The following is a 20,377-nucleotide window of genomic DNA, read 5'->3' as shown; positions in this document are numbered from 1 at the left end:
TCTGGGCGAACAAGGGCAAGTCTATCTTCACGATGCCTCCCAAGCCGACACCCAAGCCTAGGCCTCACCCCGGATCCACTTCGCCGGGGAGTTCTCCATAACTACCCGTATCACCTAGGTGTTGATTATCGTCCCGGAGAATTGAAATGCATGGACACTGCATAGAATCTGGAGCTTGGATCATAGCATCAGCGAACTTCCTCAATTAGAATGCATAGATAGTTAGGACATCAATGAATTAACATAATCGATCTGCTCTTGAAACTCATAGTGTATTAGCTTCATATGGTGAAACGTCTCCTTGTGATTTATGAATTAATTATGAGTAGCTCGACGTAGTAGCCCGTAGTAGGATAAAATATCGTGATCAATTGAGCCGTAGTCTAAGCTCGTCATAACACTACCTAAAGATATGATATTTTCATTAGCAAGATTCAGAAGCACCAGCATTTTTGTACCTGTTGGTATCATCTCCTGCTCGCCTATCGCCGTGAACTCCGATATTTGATGCAAATCCAGCAACGCCAATTATTAAGCACATATTCCCGCCCAGATCATCATCGTAGATACGGGGACCGGACATTTATAAGAAATATAGTGGTCATCATCTTCCAAGTGCGAATCAGGATTATGCTGTTCCGCGGGGCTTTGCCTTGGCCTTGGCTTTCTCCTTCTTGTCCTCCTTCAGCTTCTTTCGCTTAGCGTCATTCTGCTCTTCTAGTTTTCGCTTGTGAGCGGCCTTCTCTTCGTCTGTCTTGGGGATGACCTTGAAGAAGCCCTCCAGTCGAGCCTGCTGTGAACTCTTGGTGGCCTTCTCCAGCCTAACACCGCCAGCACGAACCCTGTCCTCGTTGAAGCCCTTATCGGTGACTAGGAACTTAACGAGCCCTTGGATATCTGGTTTATCCCACTTGAAATCGCAGAGCGGGTCGTCGGCCTTGCGAACGTCTGGTTCAAAGAATAGTGTTCGTGCATCCTCGAAAGGCCAGTCTTCGGGAAGTGTATACTTCGGATCATTCTGGATGAATTCGACAACTTTCTCAAGGGTACCATGTTGACGGATCATCTTCAAGGCGGTGCTCGGGCCGACTTTAGGGACGGGGTCGAGGTAATCGCAGCCGAGTAAGATACATAGATCGACGAACTGCTATAATTAGTATCCATCATATGGTTAATTACATGAGAATCCCAACTGACCTGCTTGCGCTCCATGTTCAGTCCCTCGAGGACCTTATCCACGTGGATCTCTTGAATGGGCTCCTTCCTTTGCTCACTGAAGGTCAAGTGGCGCAACAAGACCGGGCTATCAAAACACAAGGTATCCATATCCTCACTGGCCGCGGCGAAGACTTTTCCAGCTCTTGCAAGAACGGCACACTGCGCCTCGGCTTCGGTAGGGGCGATGATATACGGAATACCCATCAGCTTTAGGAGCTGCTGGCACTCGGCGTTGTGCTCCTTCGTAACTCGGACAGTTCGGCGAGAGAACTTCTCGACATCTTCAGCTGTACCCGTCTCTTTTGCTTCCTCGAGTCCCTCCTTCGCTTCCGCCTTGCGTTGGAATCGACGAGCCAATTCCCCGGACTTTAGCTTAGGCGGTGCACCATCGAATACGTAGAGGGGCTTGATGCCATTGTCGACCATTCGTAATGTTCGGTAAAACATACCCATGAGATGGGAGGTAGTATCGCCGGACTCGTTCATGAGTTGTTGGCCATCGGATCGAACGGCGATCAAGAAACTGTAGATGCTCATAGACCTGCTCGAACATTAGTATTTGCTAGTTAGTTAGATAGGAACCAAGCGACATACGCATCCTATTACTTCCATATTAGCTTATCAATGACCGAGAAGGCTTAAAGGTGGAAAATACTCACAATAGCGACTTTGCGACCGAATTGACTTTTGATGTCACCTTCTTTAATGGCAGCTGGGGCCTCATCTTTGATGATGGAGAATAAGTTTTTAATACCCATGGTGAGCTTCCTCTCTGCAGTAAAGCTGCACGATATCTAGTAGAGAATAAAGGTCAACCGTGTACGAAGATCCGCGAAAATTGGTCGAATTAGATAGAAGTTGAAGGAGGGTTGGAGGAGAAACGGGTGATGTCACGATAAAATGCGAAACCGACGCGCCCTAAATTGAATTCACAATTGAACGCGCCTTCCTGACCGCGATAAGTGGGGGCAGTCAGCTAGGCAGCTAGAGCGGGTCATAATCTGATTGGCCACTAAGACTTTTCCTATCTCCTTTACAACAATAAAGATTTTAAGATTCTTGTATGAGAATTAATTATTCATATAAGGATAAATCTTAAATGGTATACTTGAATCTCGGACTCTCATCACCAAGTTCAGCCAGTTCATCTTCAGATAAATTCTCATGCTCAGACTTCAGATGACCTTCATCCCGTTTCCTATTCTCTCTAGCAAACCAAAACCACAAGAAACCAAATATACAGGCAGCCATTCCTACAAGAGATAGAGACACCGCGTTCCCTACGATATAACGAGGTCCATCCGTACTGGGGCTAAAAGATCATTAGGTGAAAACGACAAACGGTGAACTGGAAGCTCAAACTCACTATATAAATGATGACATAATACCAGCAGCATTACCCGAGGTCAATTGCATGCCGTTAGCCGTCGTACGCTTGCCATATCGCGGTGTATTATTCGGTAACTAGGATCATAGCGGTCAGTATCGCGAAATATCACGGACCAATAATGAATACGAACCCAAGCTAATGGCAGACCGACAGTTACGTAAAGCCCCGTAGCCACGAGAAAGCAACTGCAAAACATTAGCGATGCTCACATAACTCCTTCATCGGTATTGGTAGTTCATACCCAAAATAGTGGACACCAGCAGACGAGTTGGAGAGCAGCACACCGTATCCAACCACGCTAATAGCGCCAAAAACGATGGCGAAAAGGGCACGCATCTGCATACGATCCGATACGTACGCAATTCCCATGTACGTCATAGCACCGACGAAGTAACAAGGAATAGTAAGCAGTTGAATCTCCGCAGTAGACCATTCCCCCAGGCCGCGGATGATCGTTGGTAGGAAGGTCGAGTACCCTAGACGTGCATATTAATATCCATATTTTCGAGACTCAAACGTAAAACTCACCATATAGCAAGGTATCCACACCGAATTGGCCAATGCAGAATAACCAAATCTTCCAATCCTTAAACGCAGCCACCATGTCATCCTTACTAAACTTCTGCGCGCTCTCCGTAAACCCATAATGACGTAAATGTCGCGCGTTGGCAAACTTTTTCTCTTCAGGAGTCAAGAAATACGCATGATCGATATCGTTTGGTAGGAGGAAGAACGAAATGACGCCCAGCACGATACTCGGAAGACCCTCGATGATGAAAATCCACCTCCACCCATTATACCCAGCGACCCCTGACATCTGGCCAATACCATAAGCTAACAATCCGCCCAGAGCACCAGCGATAGCAGCGCTGACGAATAAATAGCCGACGCGCAGAGCAAGTTCTTTCTTCGTGTAGAAGAACGTCAGGTAGACATTAAGCCCGGGGAAGAGACCAGCTTCAACAATACCGAGAATCAGACGTACGGCAATGAGACCTCCATAGCTTTGGACGAAGCCGGTGCACATTGCTATGATACCCCAGCCAAATGCGATGAACGCGATATACCGGGACGGTGTCAGGGGTTTCAGCACCAGATTCGAAGGTACTTCGAACAACAGATCTATACTATGGTCAGAACCTGACGCGCAACATCTCGGGGGGGCTCATAGCTCTACACAAAGATGCGAAGGGGGAGATGACTAACACGTGACGAAGAAGATCGAAACGCCCACTTGGAACTGATTCCCCACCAACCCAAGGTCCTTCTCCATACCATAGAGACGCGCATTTCCAATGTTCACACTAAAGAGCCTATTAGCAATGGCTCTATTCTTTGAACGATCAGGGGCGGTAGTACCGGTCCAAAAAGCTAAATGTATCTACGGTGGTTGAAGTTAGCAACTACAATCATACGGATGACTCATCAACCCGAAAAGAACGTATGAGACTCAAACCAAATCGCGGAATTAGCAATATGAGATGCATAAATCGACTAACATAAAAGCATCACAAGCGGGATAATATGGGCATCGAGCTTCCTCATGAGTTTCTTCTCATCAACCCCGAAAGTCGGGTCCGTCGCAATCCCGTGCTCGGCGTCCTGCGCCGCAATTTTAGTTTCGGACACGTCCGGAGGAGTGGTTGCCATTGCGTGATAGTGAAAACAGTAGTCTCACAAAAAGCCGCGATTCCAAAAGTAAAATGAGAGAATTCCGGCCCGGTTTGAGTAACCGGAAGACTATTCGAAACCGTGACAAATGTATTGGGTTGGAAGGTGGCAATCCCCTTGACCGAGAAAAAAAAGCTCACCCAGCTCCACCCAAGTCGCCGCCTGCGCTATCATGTATGTGGATAGCTTGTCCGGCTTTACGTCAATAGTAAGCCGCTAGAGACAGCCCTATTCGAATATTCCGGAAGAGCCAAAGAATTCGAATGCGGGTTTGGATTGACAGGAATATATAGATGCAGCGTTGCTACGAGGTAACACAAGCGAGCAATCTTCATAAATAAGGCGAAGAGTTGGAGAGACAATCCCTAAAGTGGGAGGAATTCCCAACCTCAAAGCTCCAACCATTTAAGCCCTGATAGATAAAGATAACACCCTGGCGCCACTTACATATACCTACACGGGATATTAGTCCGAGCTTCGATATCTAACCAACCCCAGCCTGCCTCCTCTTCTAGGAATCCCGAGCAGATAACCACGGGCTTACGGGAGTTGAGTTGGGAAAAGTTTGGGCTAGAACGAGCTGAGCCGACAGAATTAATAAACTACAGGTACCTTCGCCAAGCCAGGCTAAAAACAGGGATCGGATCAGGGGAGTGGGTAAGATAAGCGTCAAAAGTGGGGGATCATCTTGCCCCAAATAGCTTAATTACCAGCAGAAACAGGGACCTAGATAAGTCCAAAATATCCAAATTCAAGCGTTCAAATAGACCGCGAATACACCACCAGTAACCAGGTACGCGACGCAAAATTGAGCTATTAAATTAACATTCAGCCCTATGGACACGCGATGATCACAGTGACGATATATTAGACTTTCTGCAAGTCAAAGTCTAACTTTATATACTTTAAGTTAACGGTCCATGCTGAAATTAAACCAGCGAAAATGACGTAACCTTTTAGTCAATACTTCGGCATCGTTGACAGATATCGCTAGGGTATGCCTGTTCTGTTGGAATCATAATACAATCCCGCAATCCAGGCCACATTTCAACCACTTTAAAGCCCACGAACCCCATGCGCTCTACTCTACTTTACCTAACAATATTATGAGTAAATCCAATGCTCAATTAACAATTTATCATAGTCTATCTAACGCACGTAGCCGTAGTTGTTCGCGATAGTCATTCTACCTCTAATAACGCCACCCCCACATTTTCCAGCACTACCCCTAACGCTAGGTTTCTGTACTGCTCGACTCGTTCTCATGGCTTCAGGTCCCGGATCTCCTGCTCAATATCAACAACAGTGCGAGACGGGCGAAGTGGACCATCCGGATCCATGATCGCGTCCGGGTCCCGAATCGAAAGGACATGTCGGTTCGGAATTGTAATTCGCTCCTCGCGTTGATGGAGCGGAATAATTCTTGGATTTATCGCTTCCTCTGGGCCTTTCGCGATCCCGCGGCTTTGATCGATTTCGTTAATACTCTTGAGCCCATCGAATTTACCCGCGATAGTGCTAGGTTCCTCATCGATAGTGAAGAACGGGAGGTTTGCAGCGGCATAGTGGTGTGCCTCGATAGGACAGGGTGGCGGGTCGAGCCCGGTGGCCCGTCGGAAGTCGACACTGTCCAGCATCTGTAAGAAGATCGTGATCGTCTTTTCTTTGAGCCAGTACAAGGTCTTAACCCTATCCTCGTGGATGTACTGGGTGATTTTGCCCCCGGCCGCAGGCTCCGTGGCGCCGCCGCCAAAAACCCTGTTAAGTAGATGTAGAATCTCTCCCTATACTAAGTATTAGATCAAGATCCCACTATGCTAATCCACGGCTATTTATGTATAGGGAACATTTAGTCAATGTTGACTTACTTTTCTTACATTATAGTCACTCAATGTATTTCCTATAGGTGTATATGTCAGAAAAGAACTCGGAGAATGAGAGTTTACTTACTATTGTTAAACTGGAGATCCCTTCCAATCAAATTCTGTTCCTCCACTGGATATCCTGTTTGTCCGGATAGTATAACTTTGAAAGTAGAAACAAGGGTGCGTTGCGAACAATGTATCCGTATATAACGAGGGTTCCCGAAATAACGACAATCTACCATAACGAAGAAATCGTCTTCTAGTTTAGGAAGATCAGGGGGGATGGTGGGAGTAATCTCCAATTGCAAGCCGCCAACGACATCTTTACCAGTGAGTTGAGCTTCCACGCCGTAGCCTTGACCTTTCGGCATTGCGACAAACTGTCTCACGACCCCGGGTGACGTAGCGATACCATCAAGCCAGCGCTGTCCAGGTACGACTACATAATCTTGTAGACTCTTTTTCTCCTTCAAAATTTCTAAGCGTCTGCGTTTCGTATCGGCGTCTTCCGCATAATGTTCCTCCGAAATAACGTTGACGCCCCCTGCATAGAGCTTAATCATGAAAGGCGCATCTGCCTGAAAGTTGATCCACATAGCCACCCTTGGCCGTCATCTCAGGTGGAAGTCGGGAAGCATATTCTCGGACCCTAAAGAGCGGGAAAGAGCCTAGGTTAGGCGGAAGGTCATATTCTTTTCCATCATCGGGTACGCGGATAGTTCGTCGAAATGATATGCGTAAGTGTTGAAGTTCGGATTTGTAGAGGTTATTTGCTATGAATTTAACGTAGATTTCGTCGTCGTCGATACCGCATTGGTATTTACTGTCTACACGCTCCATTTTGGGCCGTTATCCCCGCGATGATAACAATATGACGTATCAGGTCTGGTTACGTACGGGAATCAAGGTTAGCATCAAGCGACCCAAGACTCGTAAGGTTTTATCAAAATGTGATTGCGGTATGTATTGAGAAGCTGTAACCTTTTTATGATCTGCTTGTTCTATTCCCTCTTCTCTTTTTCTGAGAGGAAGTGCTACTGTCTTCATGCACTCTCCTTTTTGGCCATGAGGTTTCCAATGATTGTGTTGGTGCCTTACCCAATGCTCAGCATTGACAGCGCTTCTAAAACACCTATCATAATGAAGCCATACATATGTTGGTGATGGTTGGCCTATCGGACGTCTCCCAAGATAAAGGCGCTTTAAAGCGACACAATGTATCGCAAAGCCTGGTCTAGACAACCCCTCACTCAAGGTCAGCATAGTAGAACATCATGGAATTAGATGCCAATCATGAAATCTATGTCTATTATCTTTCTAGGAAATTCTTTCAATCGTCAAAGTAACCCCAGGCGCCCCTTATTTATGCCCGAAATATCCTCCAAGGTACCTAGGTATTTACGCAGAAATAATCACTTTTCTTCCACATTTATCGGCAAACGTACCCTCCATCGATAACGATATCTGCACCGGTAGTGTATGAGCTGGCATCGCTGAGCAAGTATACATATGCAGCCTTCAATTCTCTCGCATCACCAGGACGACCCATTGGGACCATTGAGTACCATAAGTTCTGCGTGTCCTTGGCAATGAAGTCCGACAGACCAGTGTTGATGTAGCCGGGAGATATGGAATTGACACGGGCGAAGTCGCGCCACTCATTGGCTAAAGAGCGTGCCATGTGGATGCAACCAGCCTTAGCAACGTTGTAAGAGGTTTGTTCTTGAGGGAAGTTGGCGATGTGGCCGGACATAGAAGAAGTAATGACGAAGGAACCATGACCCTGCTTCTTGAAAAGAGGACCAACTGCCTTGGCACAGTAGGCGGTACCGTTCAAGTCGACTTGGATGACCTTGTCCCAGTCTGCGCTGGAAGCATCAATGACACCACCATCGGCTGTAGCACCGGCGTTGGCAATGAAGCCGTCAATGTGACCGAATTCCTTCACAACATCGTCGACCAACTTCTGACAGTTGTCGAAATGTGAAATGTCCAAGTAGTGTGACCTAACCTTAACACCGTAGGTATCTTGTAGATCTTTGGCATTCTTATCTGCGCCGTCCTTACGCGTAGAGTAGGTAATGACGATATTAGCGCCCATCTCAGCGCACCCACGTGCTGCTTCGATGCCCATTCCCCGGGGACCGGAAGCGCCAGTGATGACGATGACCTTATCCTTCAAACTAAAGAGGTCGACTAGTTTGGTAGCGGTAGGGATTTGTTGAGGCATGTTTAATGATTTAAACTGAATCTATTTCTGATATGGTTTTTGTTCAATGTAAGATTATGTTTCGACTTTCTTGAGTATGATACACTTAAGAAAGCCTCTATAAATATGTTCAAAATGTTTGAGATAAGGAGGAGACCGATGTCGAAAGAGAATTTCTGAACCCCTCTCTGCCTCGAGCCATACTAATGTTTTATATCCATGACGAAGAACAAGATCCGCCAGCTGTAGGTGGGAAATAAGTGGGATATAAGTGGAACATGACATGGATCATCAAAACTACATGGATACTATGCAGATGTACTATGATGGAAACATAAATACATACTGCAGCGAGCCGCAAAATGATGTCATACCGTCGTGGGGGGAATAGATTCAACCACTTAGATTATAAGTCTCGGTGGTATTTTCCTTCCTCCTAGACTCAGCGGCATGCATGCTTGTCTCACCTGCTCACTAAGTCTATAATAGGCATGAAGAAGAAAAATGTTTAACACCGCTTTCATCCCGACCCACCTCCGAGTCTCTTCCTACAATACCTTGGTATTCGGAGTAATCGGACCACCCGGATGGCTTTCTCTTTGTCTCGTCATTAGGTATCATGAATGGGAAGTTGATTATTGAGATGATTGATCATGACACCTTAATTGATATCGATTTTGCTCTTTTTTTACCTGGAAAGGTAGGAAGGGAAGAAATATCGTCTTCAGGCTTATGTGTGAGGCTTTATAATCAACAATTTGAATGACAACATCGGACCGTATTTACAAGGTTGATTATTGGGAGAACTTTACTCCATAAATTGGAAAATATGGGGTGAAAAATCATTCTCCGTAAATGCTCCCCGGATTTATGAAAATCCACAGCTGCAGCAATTTTATTAGTTCAATAGGAATGTAACAGTACCTCGACTAGTACTTACACCGAATTTCATTTCATCTCCCAAACAGTACAGGTACTACACCTGGCGTGCCCACATTCGGTGCAGTTGGTATTATATACGTACGATTGATTCCCTCCACTATTACATGTACACTATGGTTGTCAGTTATGAATACCTAGATATCTTCACGATAAAATTAAAGAGGTAGCAACTCACGCAATTCCATCGAACTTCTACGTGGACAAGGCTGCCACCTCCTCCACCAGATGAGAAAAACGTGTTTTGAGCTGTTTCGCTGTTTTGTTCGTGTATTCCGGGGGGCTTCTCGCTTGGCTCGACTATCTTTTCGCTGTCTTCCTGTTTGTCTTCCTCTTCTAGCCTCTCTTCACCGAAGTCTGAATGGACATCTTCCGATGCTGATGTATCTTCGACTTCTTGGGTCTCTTCTGCGGATTTTGATACAATGAAAGACGCAAGCTGTTCTTGGTGAGTTGCGACATGCCTCTTAAAACGAGACGAAGAGACGAAGATTTGGTCACTCCTCTCTGCAGTCAATTTGTCATTTCCATCGTTTCTGGACTTGATCTCCTCGGCCCACTCATCGCAAAATGGACAATCCGAGGCTTTGAAACGGCTCAGCGCTACCCTTCCTGCATCGATCAACACTGAGGTTTGCTCGGCCGTATAATGTTGATGGGTTGACTTTATATGAGATGCCAAAGTATCTCTACTTTCGACACTCATCACACAAAAGACATGTGTACTTCGACCGGTGAGATTGTAACTCATGGTAGAACCAAGCGTCACGGGTGCCAAATAGCTCATCTTTGCATTTCGTTCCTCCTACCGTGCAGATGTAGGCTTTGAGATCGCGAAAAGCATGTGACCTGCGCTACGTTAGCCGTAGATGTCAATAGTGATACGACGGGTGCGAGCTACCTCCAAGCCTTCTCTATTCGGAAGGATTGAAGAGTGAAACATATCGGACACTCAAATGGCTCTGAATCGGGGCTTAGGTCTTGTAAGCTCGGAAGCTCGACCCTCGTGGATGATTCTAATGTCGTCGCGGTCGACAGTGATATGTTGTCTTCTTCCTCTGTTATATTCAACTCCGATTGTGTAGATCGGTCGAAACTGTCAGGAAAGAAAGTAGTAGCCTTACTTGACTCAATCGCAGTATTCGTATCGTCGTTGTCGTTATCGGGCAAATATGCCAGCCTAGATTGGTGATCGCGGCAATATTTAACGTATTGTCGTCTTTTTGCGTTTGCATTTCCTACCCGTTCTGCTAATTGCCCCGCTTCAGGCTTGCATAATTTCGGGTATTTGTTTCGAACGTGGCCAATATCTACCCATGTCGGGAATGTGCAATCCGAATGTTGCAGAGCTCGTTGGAATCGATCTGAATGTCCTTCTCGACGGATAAGGACGCCCACTCTGAACAGCGACCGCACGCACTGAGATATAACCTCGATGATGCTTTTAGCTTCGTCCGAGGCAAGTAAGTCGGGAGCAAGAGCATTATCAATATCGGCTTCCCATCCATCCTCTATCAAATCAGTCTCGTCGCCAGCATAAAGCTCTTGCAGGGTAATTTCTGTCACTGGGAGATATTTAGCTACAGTTTTATCTGGGCATGAAGTTTCCCTTACAATCGTCAACAGCTTCTTGAAGATCGTCGAGAAATTCACAAATTTGGTCCCGAACCTCAGGGGCATTCGTCAGGCGTTGATCCAAGGACAACTTGCTTTTGGGTGAATGGAGGGCTCCCAGGTTCCCAGTCCACAGTGAGTATCTGTCTATAATATCCTCAATTGCACCGGGTCGGGTTGATAATCGTACACCCCAATCCTCCCACTCTAGGTGGCCTTTCAAATCATAGAGGCCAGCCTTTACTCTATGGCTTAGGGCCGAAATATTTCGGTTTTGCCTAGAAGCGGACATTGTAATGTTCTTACCGAGGGAGTACTTGCGATTCCCCTCAGATATGTGCCCAGCTACGTATATGGGGTGTGATTGGGCCTTAATTTTGTACATAAGCCGCCACAGCGTCACCGTGAATAACCCCTCAGCTATTCCCCACCAAAGCCACTGCTCCTTTAATATTCGAAACGCAGCTAGGTACCTGTCTAACAATCATTAACACATACGCTATGTCAGGTATTGAAATAGTAGGGCTCGTTTTAGGTGCTTTTCCGATAGCTATTACGGCTCTCGGGAAGTATCGGGAAATTTCCAAGCGTCTCGAGCTATTCAACAAAATCAGGCCTCAATACATGAGATGTGACCACGAACTGAAGTACCATCGAACTTCCTTTACAAATTATATGAGATAGCTACTGCGGCTGGTAGTTGAGGATGAGGAGAAAATAAATCATCTTTTATCGGACTCTAGCAACACATGCTGGGAAGACAAGAATATTGCAGAGCTTCTTCGGCGTCAGTTGGGCGACGACTCGTACCAGCTAGTCTTAGGGTGCATCGAAGGTATCAAAGATGCTGTACAGAAATTGAACCATGAGTTGGCACTAGATTCGGCCACAGTGCAAAACTCCCTCAACGTGACAGTGAGATATATCCAATCACGGTAAATATTCCGTTTGTTCTAATACTCAGCGTTAGGGGGTCCGAGTACCACAAGTGAGCCCCGGAGATTCAACTCCAACAGCCTTCATGAGATTCCAGCTATACAAGGTCAAATTTAGTAATGGCGAAAGCTTCCGAACTGAGCTGTTCCATAAATTAGAGCAATACGAGACCCAACTTGGAAGAATATTAGACATACGCAGCAATGAAGCAAATATCGGCCAAAAAGCATCCCCTAAATGCACACTAACCAGCGACTTGGCTCTATGCAGTTTTTGGGAACATGCTAACACTTTTTCTAAGGCTCTCGCATCGGCGTGGGCGTCTTGTTGCCAGGGACAGCATATCGCAAGATTACTGCTACAACATAGAACAAGCAAAAGCCCCGAGTTCAACATGCTTTTTGCCAGGGACTTGACTTCTCATTGGCATATACAGAAGACTATGATCACCGATAGCGATAAAAGCACACCCAATAAGTGCACAGCAGAGATCCCCAACATTGCAACCACGTTGGTCTACCGACCAAAGCACAAATCAAACATCCCGCTAAAATCCGCGATGAAGAAAGCAGGGACATCGAAACCGCGGTTGGTCGGTACTCCTTATTTTTATTTATTCTTACTAACCCAAATCTAGACATGCAACTACCCAGATACCTTTGCTACCAATAGCACGAGTGGACTCGCCACATCCAATATCAAAGCTCTGCAGCTCGCTAGACGAAGAAGGCGATGGTTGCTGCGGCTACCTGGTAGAAGAAGAGTCCCGGTATTATGTGCATAGAGTATCACGGAAGGCAGCAAAACAATTTGACTTCATCACGTTGGATCAGATAATCAGGATGCAAGTGTCACCTGCAGCCAGTCGGCGAAAGCGTTACGCACTTTCGTTTACATTGGCGTCTTCTTTTCTCCAACTTCTCGACACCCCCTGGCTCCCCGAGCTATGGAGAAAATCAGATATTATTTTCATCCATAGCGACAAGGAGGCCGATATATTCCTTCTAGATCAACCATATCTCACCCGCGAGTTCGTTGCCCAGCCATTACAGGGAAATGAGCAAGGGAAAACCTCGTTAAGCGCTCCGACTGGCGCGAGGGGGATCGGTTCCGGCGCTTCCAGGTCGATAGAACTACTAGGTGTAGCCCTCCTCGAGCTTTGTTTCGGCCAGTCGCTTGAATCCCAGCCGCACCGAGGCAAATGGCCACCCGGGAACAATGACATGGAAAAGTGTACGTTTGACACTGTGGCCGCTCGAGATTGGGTTGAAGAAGTCAATGAAGAGGCAGGACCCGACTTTGACGAAGCTATTAGATGGTGTTTAGGGGGGTATATGAATATAGCACCGGATGAATGGAGGCGGGAGATGTTGCGGCGGGTTGTTCGGCCCCTTGAGAGATGCCATAGATATCTGACTGGAGAATAATGAACCTGACGCCAAGAATCGCAGCAAACATATTCTTAGAAGAAGCACTACCTTATTTCGAGACCCATTATATTATTATTATTTCAAGTCTTTACTCTCTCATGTAGATGAACAAACATTGTCAGGATCGCTTTTTAATGCTCACCTAATTAGCATATGCCCAGATACAATACGAATTATGACTAACAAGAATATCGCAGGGAAGCTAATTGCATCGGAGCTCTATTTCCCCAGAAATTGGCTTATTGACAACGGTCAATCTGTTTGCCGATACCGCGTTGCTATGTCCACGTAGTTTCTAGTGCCACTTTTCAGCAAAGCCTTGTCATTTGTAGAGGAAACTGTTTGTGACAGCATTGCTGGCAATGTACATGGAGACCTCGGGAAGGATGATGCTGTGCCAACCCGGGCCTCCTTGGCAAACATTCAACGCTCCACTGAGGATATCAACAGCTTCGTGATATTGGCCGCCAAGACGCATGCAAGGCGCATTGACGTAAAATAGCTGAATCCATTTACCGGACTGACCCGGATACGGGGCGGAGGTCTTAATATAAATCGTGCGTCATCATCAGCAATCCAGCGCAGATCTCTATTTTAAGATGCAGTAGTTTATCATCATAAGGCTCAGCTCGCCACTTCTAATTCTCTTGTGTCTTGATGCTCGCACCGTTTTTTCGACTCCAGTTCACAAAAGACCATATAATAAACTGTGTGACCCAAGAACCCCTCGCCGCTGCAAAAAGCCGTTGAAAATGCCTTCATTCGGGAAAATCATCACCTCACTCGCCTCCGTCGCCACCCTCGCAACGGCGCTCCCCGCTAAGACAGTAATGCCGGCCGACAGCACACCTTTCTGTCCGGAAGTCAACAAGACGGTAAGGATATATGCGAGTGCGCTATACACATTATTCCCGAACTCTCCGGATCTCGTAACACCACCGGTGACCGATTTCCACGTGCAATACCACAACGAGACACGCTTAAATATCAAACAAGCGGCGGCATTCGGCAAGTTTCCCAAGGAAGCGACGGGATGTGCATTCGGATGGGCGCAGGACGATGCGGATAAAGGTGTCTTGGTAGCTGGTGGCGATGGTCTGCTGACCGCCCGTCAACTCTCCGGGTTCCCCGAGAATGCGACCGCGGGTGTGTCGGCTGCTGCTGTGGGTCCGTTTGACACCGCTGGTTCCGAGTGGGAGTTCCATACGGAGTTCACGGGATGGGATCGAGAGGTCAAGGGGACGTATCACTCCTCGGGTCCGGGTAAAATTAATTGCACGGATAATATCTACATTATACTCGAGAAAGCATCCACTACAAATGGGAATATCTTCTTGAAGAGAAGCGAGAACGCAGGATTGTTTATCGAGTATAGATGTTAGTTTGGGTCGCGATTGAGAGGCCTGATTTCGGGTCTTTTTCTCACGTTGGGTGGTATTTATTGGGTTGAAAATCATTGAATCAATGAGGGGTCACGAAAATTTACGGCATTATAATTAAATGGTCACTTTAGGAATTATATCATACGATAATATGATTAATATTTAAATGTATTTACAATAAGGAGTAGATTTTACATGTTGTTGCTTAGACCGTAACATATACCTAACTTTAGATGAATCCATAACGAACGCTCCCCTAAGAATCAGCCGAAGCTACAGTTCAAAGCTCGGTCGTAGGACGTACTGTCAAAAAGTAATGAAATTTAAATCCTCACTACCACCGTGTAAAGTAGATACTAAAAGCCCACACTGATGAAGTTGAACTGTTAATCGTATCGACACGGTCCTCAGATGAGGAAAGTAAAGTTATGAAAGCTCACAGACTAGGCGCCCAGATAAGTTAGAGATGTAAGCATACCTTAAGTAATTCACCAATAATGAAAAGCGAAATTGGAGTCGAAATAGCACGCACTCGCCACATATAGGCCAGTGCCCAAAGCAAACGTGATACAAATTCGGAATTAGAACCGACCAATTCGCATACCTGCAGTGAATCTCTACATCACCGTGTTAGCGGTACGCATACCGCACAGCTGAAATCTTAAACTGTCATGCGCCGTGCACAGGTAACTCTGCTCGAGGGTAGGTATTCGCGCACTCCTTATTAGAACCGGAGCTACTTCCACCATACCAAATTTGAGGAGTAATAAAAACAGATGTGAATACAATTTTTATCGACATAATTCTCAACTCACCGAAAATAGCCGGTTGGCCTTCGCTTAACAGCTGATCCATCTACAGTCACGATACTAGATCATTTCAATGCAGTTCTTCATCAACCAAAACTCATCGCTGATCTCCATCACCATCATAATTGCCACATTATTTCATCCGATATCATTCACATGTGTCAACTAAGGCGCGTCTACTACGGATGCGGCCACGAAGATCTCGATGTGACGCCGCCACGGGCCCTAATCTACTGCAATGCAGCTCAACCGCGGAAACGTGGTAGCATCGGTGGCCTCAAGGGCTTTATGAAGCCATGTGCACTGGTCGGGGACCTCTCACTCACGGAAGATCGCGGGCTCGCGATCCAGCGGCCCGGACTTTGTGAAGCGTGTGCTGCCGAAGCAAATTCGAGTGATAATTGGCTTGACAGCCGCGACGGTATATTCGGTTCTAACTATCAACTGGTAAGACCACCCACGCCGCCGGCTAAACCACCGCGTCATCGCGGCAGCACCCTCACCTCGGATAGGGTTTCCCAGGATAGCGCGAATCAACTACAGCGTGATGCTGTTAAATTCCCCTGGAATTGGACTGAGGAAGATCCCCCTGAATTGTGGGTCACGGCTACCGAGCCGAAAAGGGGTAGCGAGGACTCTTCCGAGTCAATCAACGGAGTCGATCATTCGCATACAATAACGAACGATCCGCCAGTGACGATTCAATGGGACTTCCAGCTCTATGAAAGTGGCGATGAATTTGGAGATCTGGAGCTCAAGGATATTAGTAATAAGGATAGAAACGGGTCGTCGGCATGACGCCACATATCCTAACGCGGACTCGGACTTTTCGAGTTACACACCGGCCATCTCGCTAGCATCACTACGGTTATTATGGTCAGTCTGGAAGGCATTTGGCTAAAAGGTTTTCGGGAGTATGTTATGGGATGGCGTCTAAAAACCTAGGTAGACTACGCCCAGCTACGGGATCTTAGTGAGCAATAATATAATAATATCATCAGGTAGGGCTTTCAAGATACTCCTGAATGAAGAACCACTGTGAAGACCGGAGTATCGGCATTAAATAACAAAATCATGGCGGTTTGCCAAGATGGAATTCCCGTCCCCCCCTTTAAGTAGACGCCCGCGCCACATGCTGCTTCCCCTTAATTCGCGCCCTTGTATGTCTTAGCTTCTCACTCCCCTACTTCCGCAAACGCTTACCAAATCACTATATGCGGCGCAAGTTCAAGAAACAATTTAATACTACATCTTGCAAGTTCGTAAAAGAACATTATATTTCCTCTGCAGACATAGATTGAATTGAAATACGAATGAGAAGCAAAAACAGCTTACGTACCTCCGCCAACCCAATCGAAACGCCGTCCAGACCAGACGCGTTTCACAGCAGCGACCTCAATTCCTCCCGCGCCGCTTTGCTTTTTGCTGACATGCATGGTCGGACCCAGCTCTGTGGGGGTCAGAGCCTCACGTACCATATATCGATCGTGCCATAAGGAAGTACTTATATCGGACGGAGTATATGGGCGGCAGTTAGTAGGCAGGCAGGCTTGCAGTTTAATGCCGACTCCCGACCCAGACGCAGGCAGGCTTCCCAAGCTGTTTTGGAAACCTGAGGCGAGCCGTAAAATCTGAAATCGATCTTATGCTTGGCTTCTTCATTTCCCTTTCCTTTCGTACTCTTGGCTTAAGTATGAACCAATCGTATTACTTGCTTTGCCCACGTGGTACGGATCAAGTTGCCTGTTCAGAATTTGATGTTATTCTCTTCTTCACTCACTGGTGCTTAAAAGTTGGTCTAAGAGCCGCAGAAGGAGCCGCTTAATATCTACCTAAAGATCTAGATTATTTAGTGTTCGAAAAATAACTTCAATCTTAATACTATCTAGTGATTTCGCCGCTCTTCCTCTTTGATCATTTACATATGGTGTCTCGTCCAAATAATGCAGACATTTAAGACTTTCACATACACTAACTAGAATCACGATCATATACCAAATATTGAAGTCTAAATGTAAAGGATATTGCAGGTTTAAGTAAACTAGATACAAGGTATATGGTAATCAACATCTTCTACAGCTCCAGCTCCAAGGTTTCCAACTCCTATCCCCATATATCGTAGAATCCTCTCTTGAAGCGGGAATCTCGGAGGCCTCTAACCCGAGTCCAGGTATTCATTAATTTCGCCTCGTGATGTGTTCTCTCCGGCCAAGTCATATACTCCAGTCCATTGCTCGAACCTATTAGGGACACCGGCTGGACGTTCCAAGTCTACGTGAGAGTAGCCCAGCAATCTGGCTTCACCCTGAGGCCCAAGAAACCAGAAAATGTTTGCGAACTAGTTTGATTAATACACAAATACAATGGCCATCCGCGTCCAGCGCCAGCGATTAAGCAAACATTCTGACATTTGCTGGAAACATGCCGACCAAGCATTTGACGATACGCAAGTTTAAAAGTTTTCCTTGCCCCAGACAAAGGAAAAGCTATAATCTAGTTAGCTCTTATTCTACAGGTTGTACCTATAAAGGAAATTAAACTTAGGAAAGCACTCACCCAGGTTCGCTATATTTGTTGCAGTAGACATGGAGCGCACTACCAAGACCCTTAGGTCCACAGAAGAACACACCCGCCTCAGCAGGCGCGTGAAGCTTCCTGATACCTCGGAAGATCATATCCCAGTTCGGCCGTCCGAAATTCGTGGGACTTCGCAGTCCAGTAATCGTATCCTTGTCGGCGTTGGCGTCGTTGATCATGATGTTTGTCGCGTCGTCGGCCTTGATCTTAGCCGTGAGGTAGGTGTGGATTTCGATTCGGCCGTCGACGTCCTGAGCCTCGATGGCCATGAGCAACGAACGGAACCATTCGAAGGAACCGAAATCTCTGCAGATCCAGAAAAAGTAAACCTTCGCAAGCCGCGTCTTCTTCTGCGGGTAGTTCATGCGATACCAGATCGACTTCAGAATAGACGCGAAAGGTGTAACACCGATACCAGCACCACAGAGAACGGAGACCTCGTACTTGAACACATCTTCAGAAGCGGATCCGAATGGACCGTCGATGTAAACACGGGGTAGGACTCTCCTGAGGGCGGGGTCCACGTCACTGTTCTGACCGTCAACACCCACGACTTTCGAGGCATCCTTGCTGTCCTTCTTGCCAAATTCGCACCCGAGAGCTGAGGAGACGGCACGTGTGAAATCACCCACCACACGCATATGGATCGAGATGTAATCCTCTTCAGGCGCGCTTGTCAAGGTAAACGGGTGATATTGCCAAAGGGAAACTTCTGGGCAGCAGAAGAAAATGTACTGTCCAGCCTTGGTCTTCGTGTTCTCTTTCTTAATTTGAATCTCGCACACGTTGCTGGGATGTTGAATGACCTTGGAGATGTAAGTCTTGTGGCGACCACGCAATTCACGGGCAACACGTTCGGCCAGATAGATAAACCCTCCAACCATCCAGTATTGCCAGAACACACCGATCGCAGTGGTACCGATCGAGACGCAGAACGGCGCGAAATCAGGCTGGATCATGCAAAAAGCACCGTGGAAGGACCAGAAAAAGAAGAAAACGATGAACATGTGGTGGGTGTACCAGAATCGTTCGTAGTTAGCACGTCTCGGCTTCTCGTATGAGGTCAACACCATTCCCGTGAGCGCAATCAACATGATATATCCCGTCCAGCCCGGTCCCGACACCAAGTTCGCAACCAACCATCCCCAAAATCCAAGGTTGTTCTTAGCAGCAATTTGCGCCAAATTGTTCCAGTGAGCTATCGTGTGGACCCAGGAAAAGAAGAAGATCGACCACGCGGTAGTGATGTGGAAGGTGATGTTCTTGTCGAACTGGATAATACCATTAAGAGGCGTTTGTCTCGCCATGGAGATAAATGTCCTGCAGACCGGCAGCAGAATTAAGGCAACGTCCAGATGAAGCACCAGTGCTGCTGATCTAGCAATCATATATGTCGGTCCAAATACATCTCTTGCTATTTGCAAATTGTCCTTGACAGCGTAGTTGACGAAACCGAAAGCGAATACAAGGGCGTGGAGAGCCATGAAAACGAAGACGAAACTATTATCATGGTCAGTACGCTTGTCTCACAAATAGAACTTACAATAGATACGAACAATCTTCGGTAACCCTCGTTAATCATCCACTTGTCGAATTTCTCGCGCATTGTCAATTCTTTTTGCCGCTCCTGCGTCATCTCTCCCGACAATAACATCCTCGTCAACGGCGTCCATCTTGACCTCTCCGACGGCTTCTCCCCCATGTATTGGTCCGCATTGTAGAACGACATCTTGACTTAACGGTTCGTATAACTCTTTCGATCGTGGTCGTTATATCGCTTTTCGGTAGATTCGTCCACTAAAAATTTCCAAATCTCTTTAATATCTTGACACACAGAGCTACCAATCCAACACCACCGATGCCTCCTCGTTCCTTATTAGACTTTTTGATTATATTTTAGAGCCTCGTCCCTCGGTACGGAAAAAACAGATAACGCTAATTCAGAGCCTGCTGAACGGGCACAAAGCCATCGAAAGTAAAAGATATTGCTTCGAGGTAACGGGCGAAAATGAATAGATCAAAAGAATGGAAAGTCGACCTGGAAGCCTGCTGTTGCAGCTGCCTGTCAGCCAACGCAAGAATCGCACAGCGCACCTACGACGAAGAAGGACTGGAAAAAGACGTTTGTGAGGGAAACGAAGGGAAAGGAGAGAAGGGTTCCGAAGATCTCATGCAAGAAGCGGGAAAGCAGTGGATATTATGGGAGACCGCCAAGAATAGGAAACATCAGGCCATTTCCGTGGATCATACCTGGGTACAGACACCACGTTAGGGGTAGTTAACGTCAACGCTACTACGGCTGGAACCAATTAGGTGATAAAATGCTTCGAAAGCCCT

General features: G+C 46.7%; 8 protein-coding genes across 8 annotated transcripts; 2 read left to right on the top strand and 6 right to left on the bottom strand.

The window, feature by feature from the left end:
* Positions 1-300: 300 nt before the first annotated feature.
* Positions 301-2,136, bottom strand: F4822DRAFT_354191 (Rad27p/FEN-1 endonuclease-like protein). Its single transcript, XM_051456001.1, has 4 exons — positions 1,878-2,136; positions 1,813-1,817; positions 1,198-1,759; positions 301-1,144 (listed from the first exon to the last, which is right to left on the bottom strand). Exons 1-4 carry the CDS (start codon positions 1,974-1,976, stop codon positions 629-631), a joined length of 1,182 nt encoding a protein of 393 aa, XP_051311540.1. The 5' UTR covers positions 1,977-2,136; the 3' UTR covers positions 301-628.
* Positions 2,137-2,184: 48 nt separating this feature from the next.
* F4822DRAFT_414109 (MFS general substrate transporter) lies at positions 2,185-4,831 on the bottom strand. The gene is made up of 8 exons (XM_051459101.1): positions 4,108-4,831; positions 3,968-3,989; positions 3,815-3,912; positions 3,137-3,730; positions 2,850-3,084; positions 2,739-2,793; positions 2,585-2,682; positions 2,185-2,530 (listed from the first exon to the last, which is right to left on the bottom strand). Exons 1-8 carry the CDS (start codon positions 4,256-4,258, stop codon positions 2,314-2,316), a joined length of 1,470 nt encoding a protein of 489 aa, XP_051311539.1. The 5' UTR covers positions 4,259-4,831; the 3' UTR covers positions 2,185-2,313.
* Positions 4,832-5,044: 213 nt separating this feature from the next.
* Positions 5,045-6,934, bottom strand: F4822DRAFT_414103 (uncharacterized protein). The gene is made up of 3 exons (XM_051459100.1): positions 6,230-6,934; positions 6,148-6,179; positions 5,045-6,063 (listed from the first exon to the last, which is right to left on the bottom strand). Exons 1-3 carry the CDS (start codon positions 6,738-6,740, stop codon positions 5,542-5,544), a joined length of 1,065 nt encoding a protein of 354 aa, XP_051311538.1. The 5' UTR covers positions 6,741-6,934; the 3' UTR covers positions 5,045-5,541.
* A 556-nt stretch (positions 6,935-7,490) lies between these two features.
* On the bottom strand, positions 7,491-8,947 carry F4822DRAFT_354090 (short chain dehydrogenase). The gene has a single exon (XM_051456000.1). The coding sequence runs from the start codon at positions 8,372-8,374 to the stop codon at positions 7,574-7,576; it is 801 nt and encodes a 266-aa protein (XP_051311537.1). The 5' UTR covers positions 8,375-8,947; the 3' UTR covers positions 7,491-7,573.
* A 904-nt stretch (positions 8,948-9,851) lies between these two features.
* Positions 9,852-11,234, bottom strand: F4822DRAFT_354088 (uncharacterized protein). Its single transcript, XM_051455999.1, has 3 exons — positions 10,907-11,234; positions 10,194-10,857; positions 9,852-10,141 (listed from the first exon to the last, which is right to left on the bottom strand). The coding sequence occupies exons 1-3, from the start codon at positions 11,196-11,198 to the stop codon at positions 9,982-9,984; spliced, it is 1,116 nt and encodes a 371-aa protein (XP_051311536.1). The 5' UTR covers positions 11,199-11,234; the 3' UTR covers positions 9,852-9,981.
* Positions 11,235-11,407: 173 nt separating this feature from the next.
* F4822DRAFT_445662 (uncharacterized protein) lies at positions 11,408-13,395 on the top strand (the record flags this gene model as incomplete). Its single annotated transcript, XM_051463406.1, has 4 exons — positions 11,408-11,537; positions 11,607-11,821; positions 11,877-12,430; positions 12,480-13,395. 4 exons carry the CDS (start codon positions 11,408-11,410, stop codon positions 13,267-13,269), a joined length of 1,689 nt encoding a protein of 562 aa, XP_051311535.1. The 3' UTR covers positions 13,270-13,395.
* A 629-nt stretch (positions 13,396-14,024) lies between these two features.
* F4822DRAFT_432612 (uncharacterized protein) lies at positions 14,025-16,261 on the top strand (the record flags this gene model as incomplete). Its single annotated transcript, XM_051461682.1, has 2 exons — positions 14,025-14,649; positions 15,516-16,261. The coding sequence occupies 2 exons, from the start codon at positions 14,025-14,027 to the stop codon at positions 16,259-16,261; spliced, it is 1,371 nt and encodes a 456-aa protein (XP_051311534.1).
* Positions 16,262-17,684: 1,423 nt separating this feature from the next.
* Positions 17,685-19,908, bottom strand: F4822DRAFT_354026 (ferric reductase NAD binding domain-containing protein). The gene is made up of 3 exons (XM_051455998.1): positions 19,597-19,908; positions 18,020-19,540; positions 17,685-17,949 (listed from the first exon to the last, which is right to left on the bottom strand). The coding sequence occupies exons 1-3, from the start codon at positions 19,767-19,769 to the stop codon at positions 17,916-17,918; spliced, it is 1,728 nt and encodes a 575-aa protein (XP_051311533.1). The 5' UTR covers positions 19,770-19,908; the 3' UTR covers positions 17,685-17,915.
* Positions 19,909-20,377: the final 469 nt, after the last annotated feature.

This window comes from Hypoxylon trugodes (assembly GCF_022578975.1).
Source record: "Hypoxylon trugodes strain CBS 135444 unplaced genomic scaffold F4822scaffold_8, whole genome shotgun sequence".
Lineage (NCBI taxonomy): Eukaryota > Fungi > Ascomycota > Sordariomycetes > Xylariales > Hypoxylaceae > Hypoxylon > Hypoxylon trugodes.
Note: the sequence above shows the minus strand (reverse complement) of the source record. Positions and strands in the feature narration are given on the sequence as shown.

Bases quoted from the DNA above. Each gene is read 5' to 3' on its own strand.
- F4822DRAFT_354191 (XM_051456001.1), bottom strand. From the start codon at position 1,976: ATGGGTATTAAAAACTTATTCTCCATCATCAAAGATGAGGCCCCAGCT. The intron at 1,145-1,197 runs GTCAGTTGGGAT...TAATTATAGCAG, and splicing joins TGAACATGGAGCGCAAGCAG to TTCGTCGATCTATGTATCTT.
- F4822DRAFT_414109 (XM_051459101.1), bottom strand. From the start codon at position 4,258: ATGGCAACCACTCCTCCGGACGTGTCCGAAACTAAAATTGCGGCGCAG. The intron at 3,085-3,136 runs GTGAGTTTTACG...ATGCACGTCTAG, and splicing joins TGTGGATACCTTGCTATATG to GGTACTCGACCTTCCTACCA. The intron at 2,683-2,738 runs GTTCGTATTCAT...CTATGATCCTAG, and splicing joins TCGGTCTGCCATTAGCTTGG to TTACCGAATAATACACCGCG.
- F4822DRAFT_414103 (XM_051459100.1), bottom strand. From the start codon at position 6,740: ATGTGGATCAACTTTCAGGCAGATGCGCCTTTCATGATTAAGCTCTAT. The intron at 6,180-6,229 runs GTAAGTAAACTC...ATACACCTATAG, and splicing joins GGATCTCCAGTTTAACAATA to GAAATACATTGAGTGACTAT. The intron at 6,064-6,147 runs GTAAGTCAACAT...TACTTAGTATAG, and splicing joins GTGACTATAATGTAAGAAAA to GGAGAGATTCTACATCTACT.
- F4822DRAFT_354090 (XM_051456000.1), bottom strand. From the start codon at position 8,374: ATGCCTCAACAAATCCCTACCGCTACCAAACTAGTCGACCTCTTTAGT.
- F4822DRAFT_354088 (XM_051455999.1), bottom strand. From the start codon at position 11,198: ATGTCCGCTTCTAGGCAAAACCGAAATATTTCGGCCCTAAGCCATAGA. The intron at 10,858-10,906 runs GTAAGGGAAACT...AATATCTCCCAG, and splicing joins TCAAGAAGCTGTTGACGATT to TGACAGAAATTACCCTGCAA. The intron at 10,142-10,193 runs GTAGCTCGCACC...AACGTAGCGCAG, and splicing joins CGAATAGAGAAGGCTTGGAG to GTCACATGCTTTTCGCGATC.
- F4822DRAFT_354026 (XM_051455998.1), bottom strand. From the start codon at position 19,769: ATGTCGTTCTACAATGCGGACCAATACATGGGGGAGAAGCCGTCGGAG. The intron at 19,541-19,596 runs GTTCGTATCTAT...CCATGATAATAG, and splicing joins AACGAGGGTTACCGAAGATT to TTTCGTCTTCGTTTTCATGG. The intron at 17,950-18,019 runs GTGAGTGCTTTC...ACTAGATTATAG, and splicing joins AACAAATATAGCGAACCTGG to CTTTTCCTTTGTCTGGGGCA.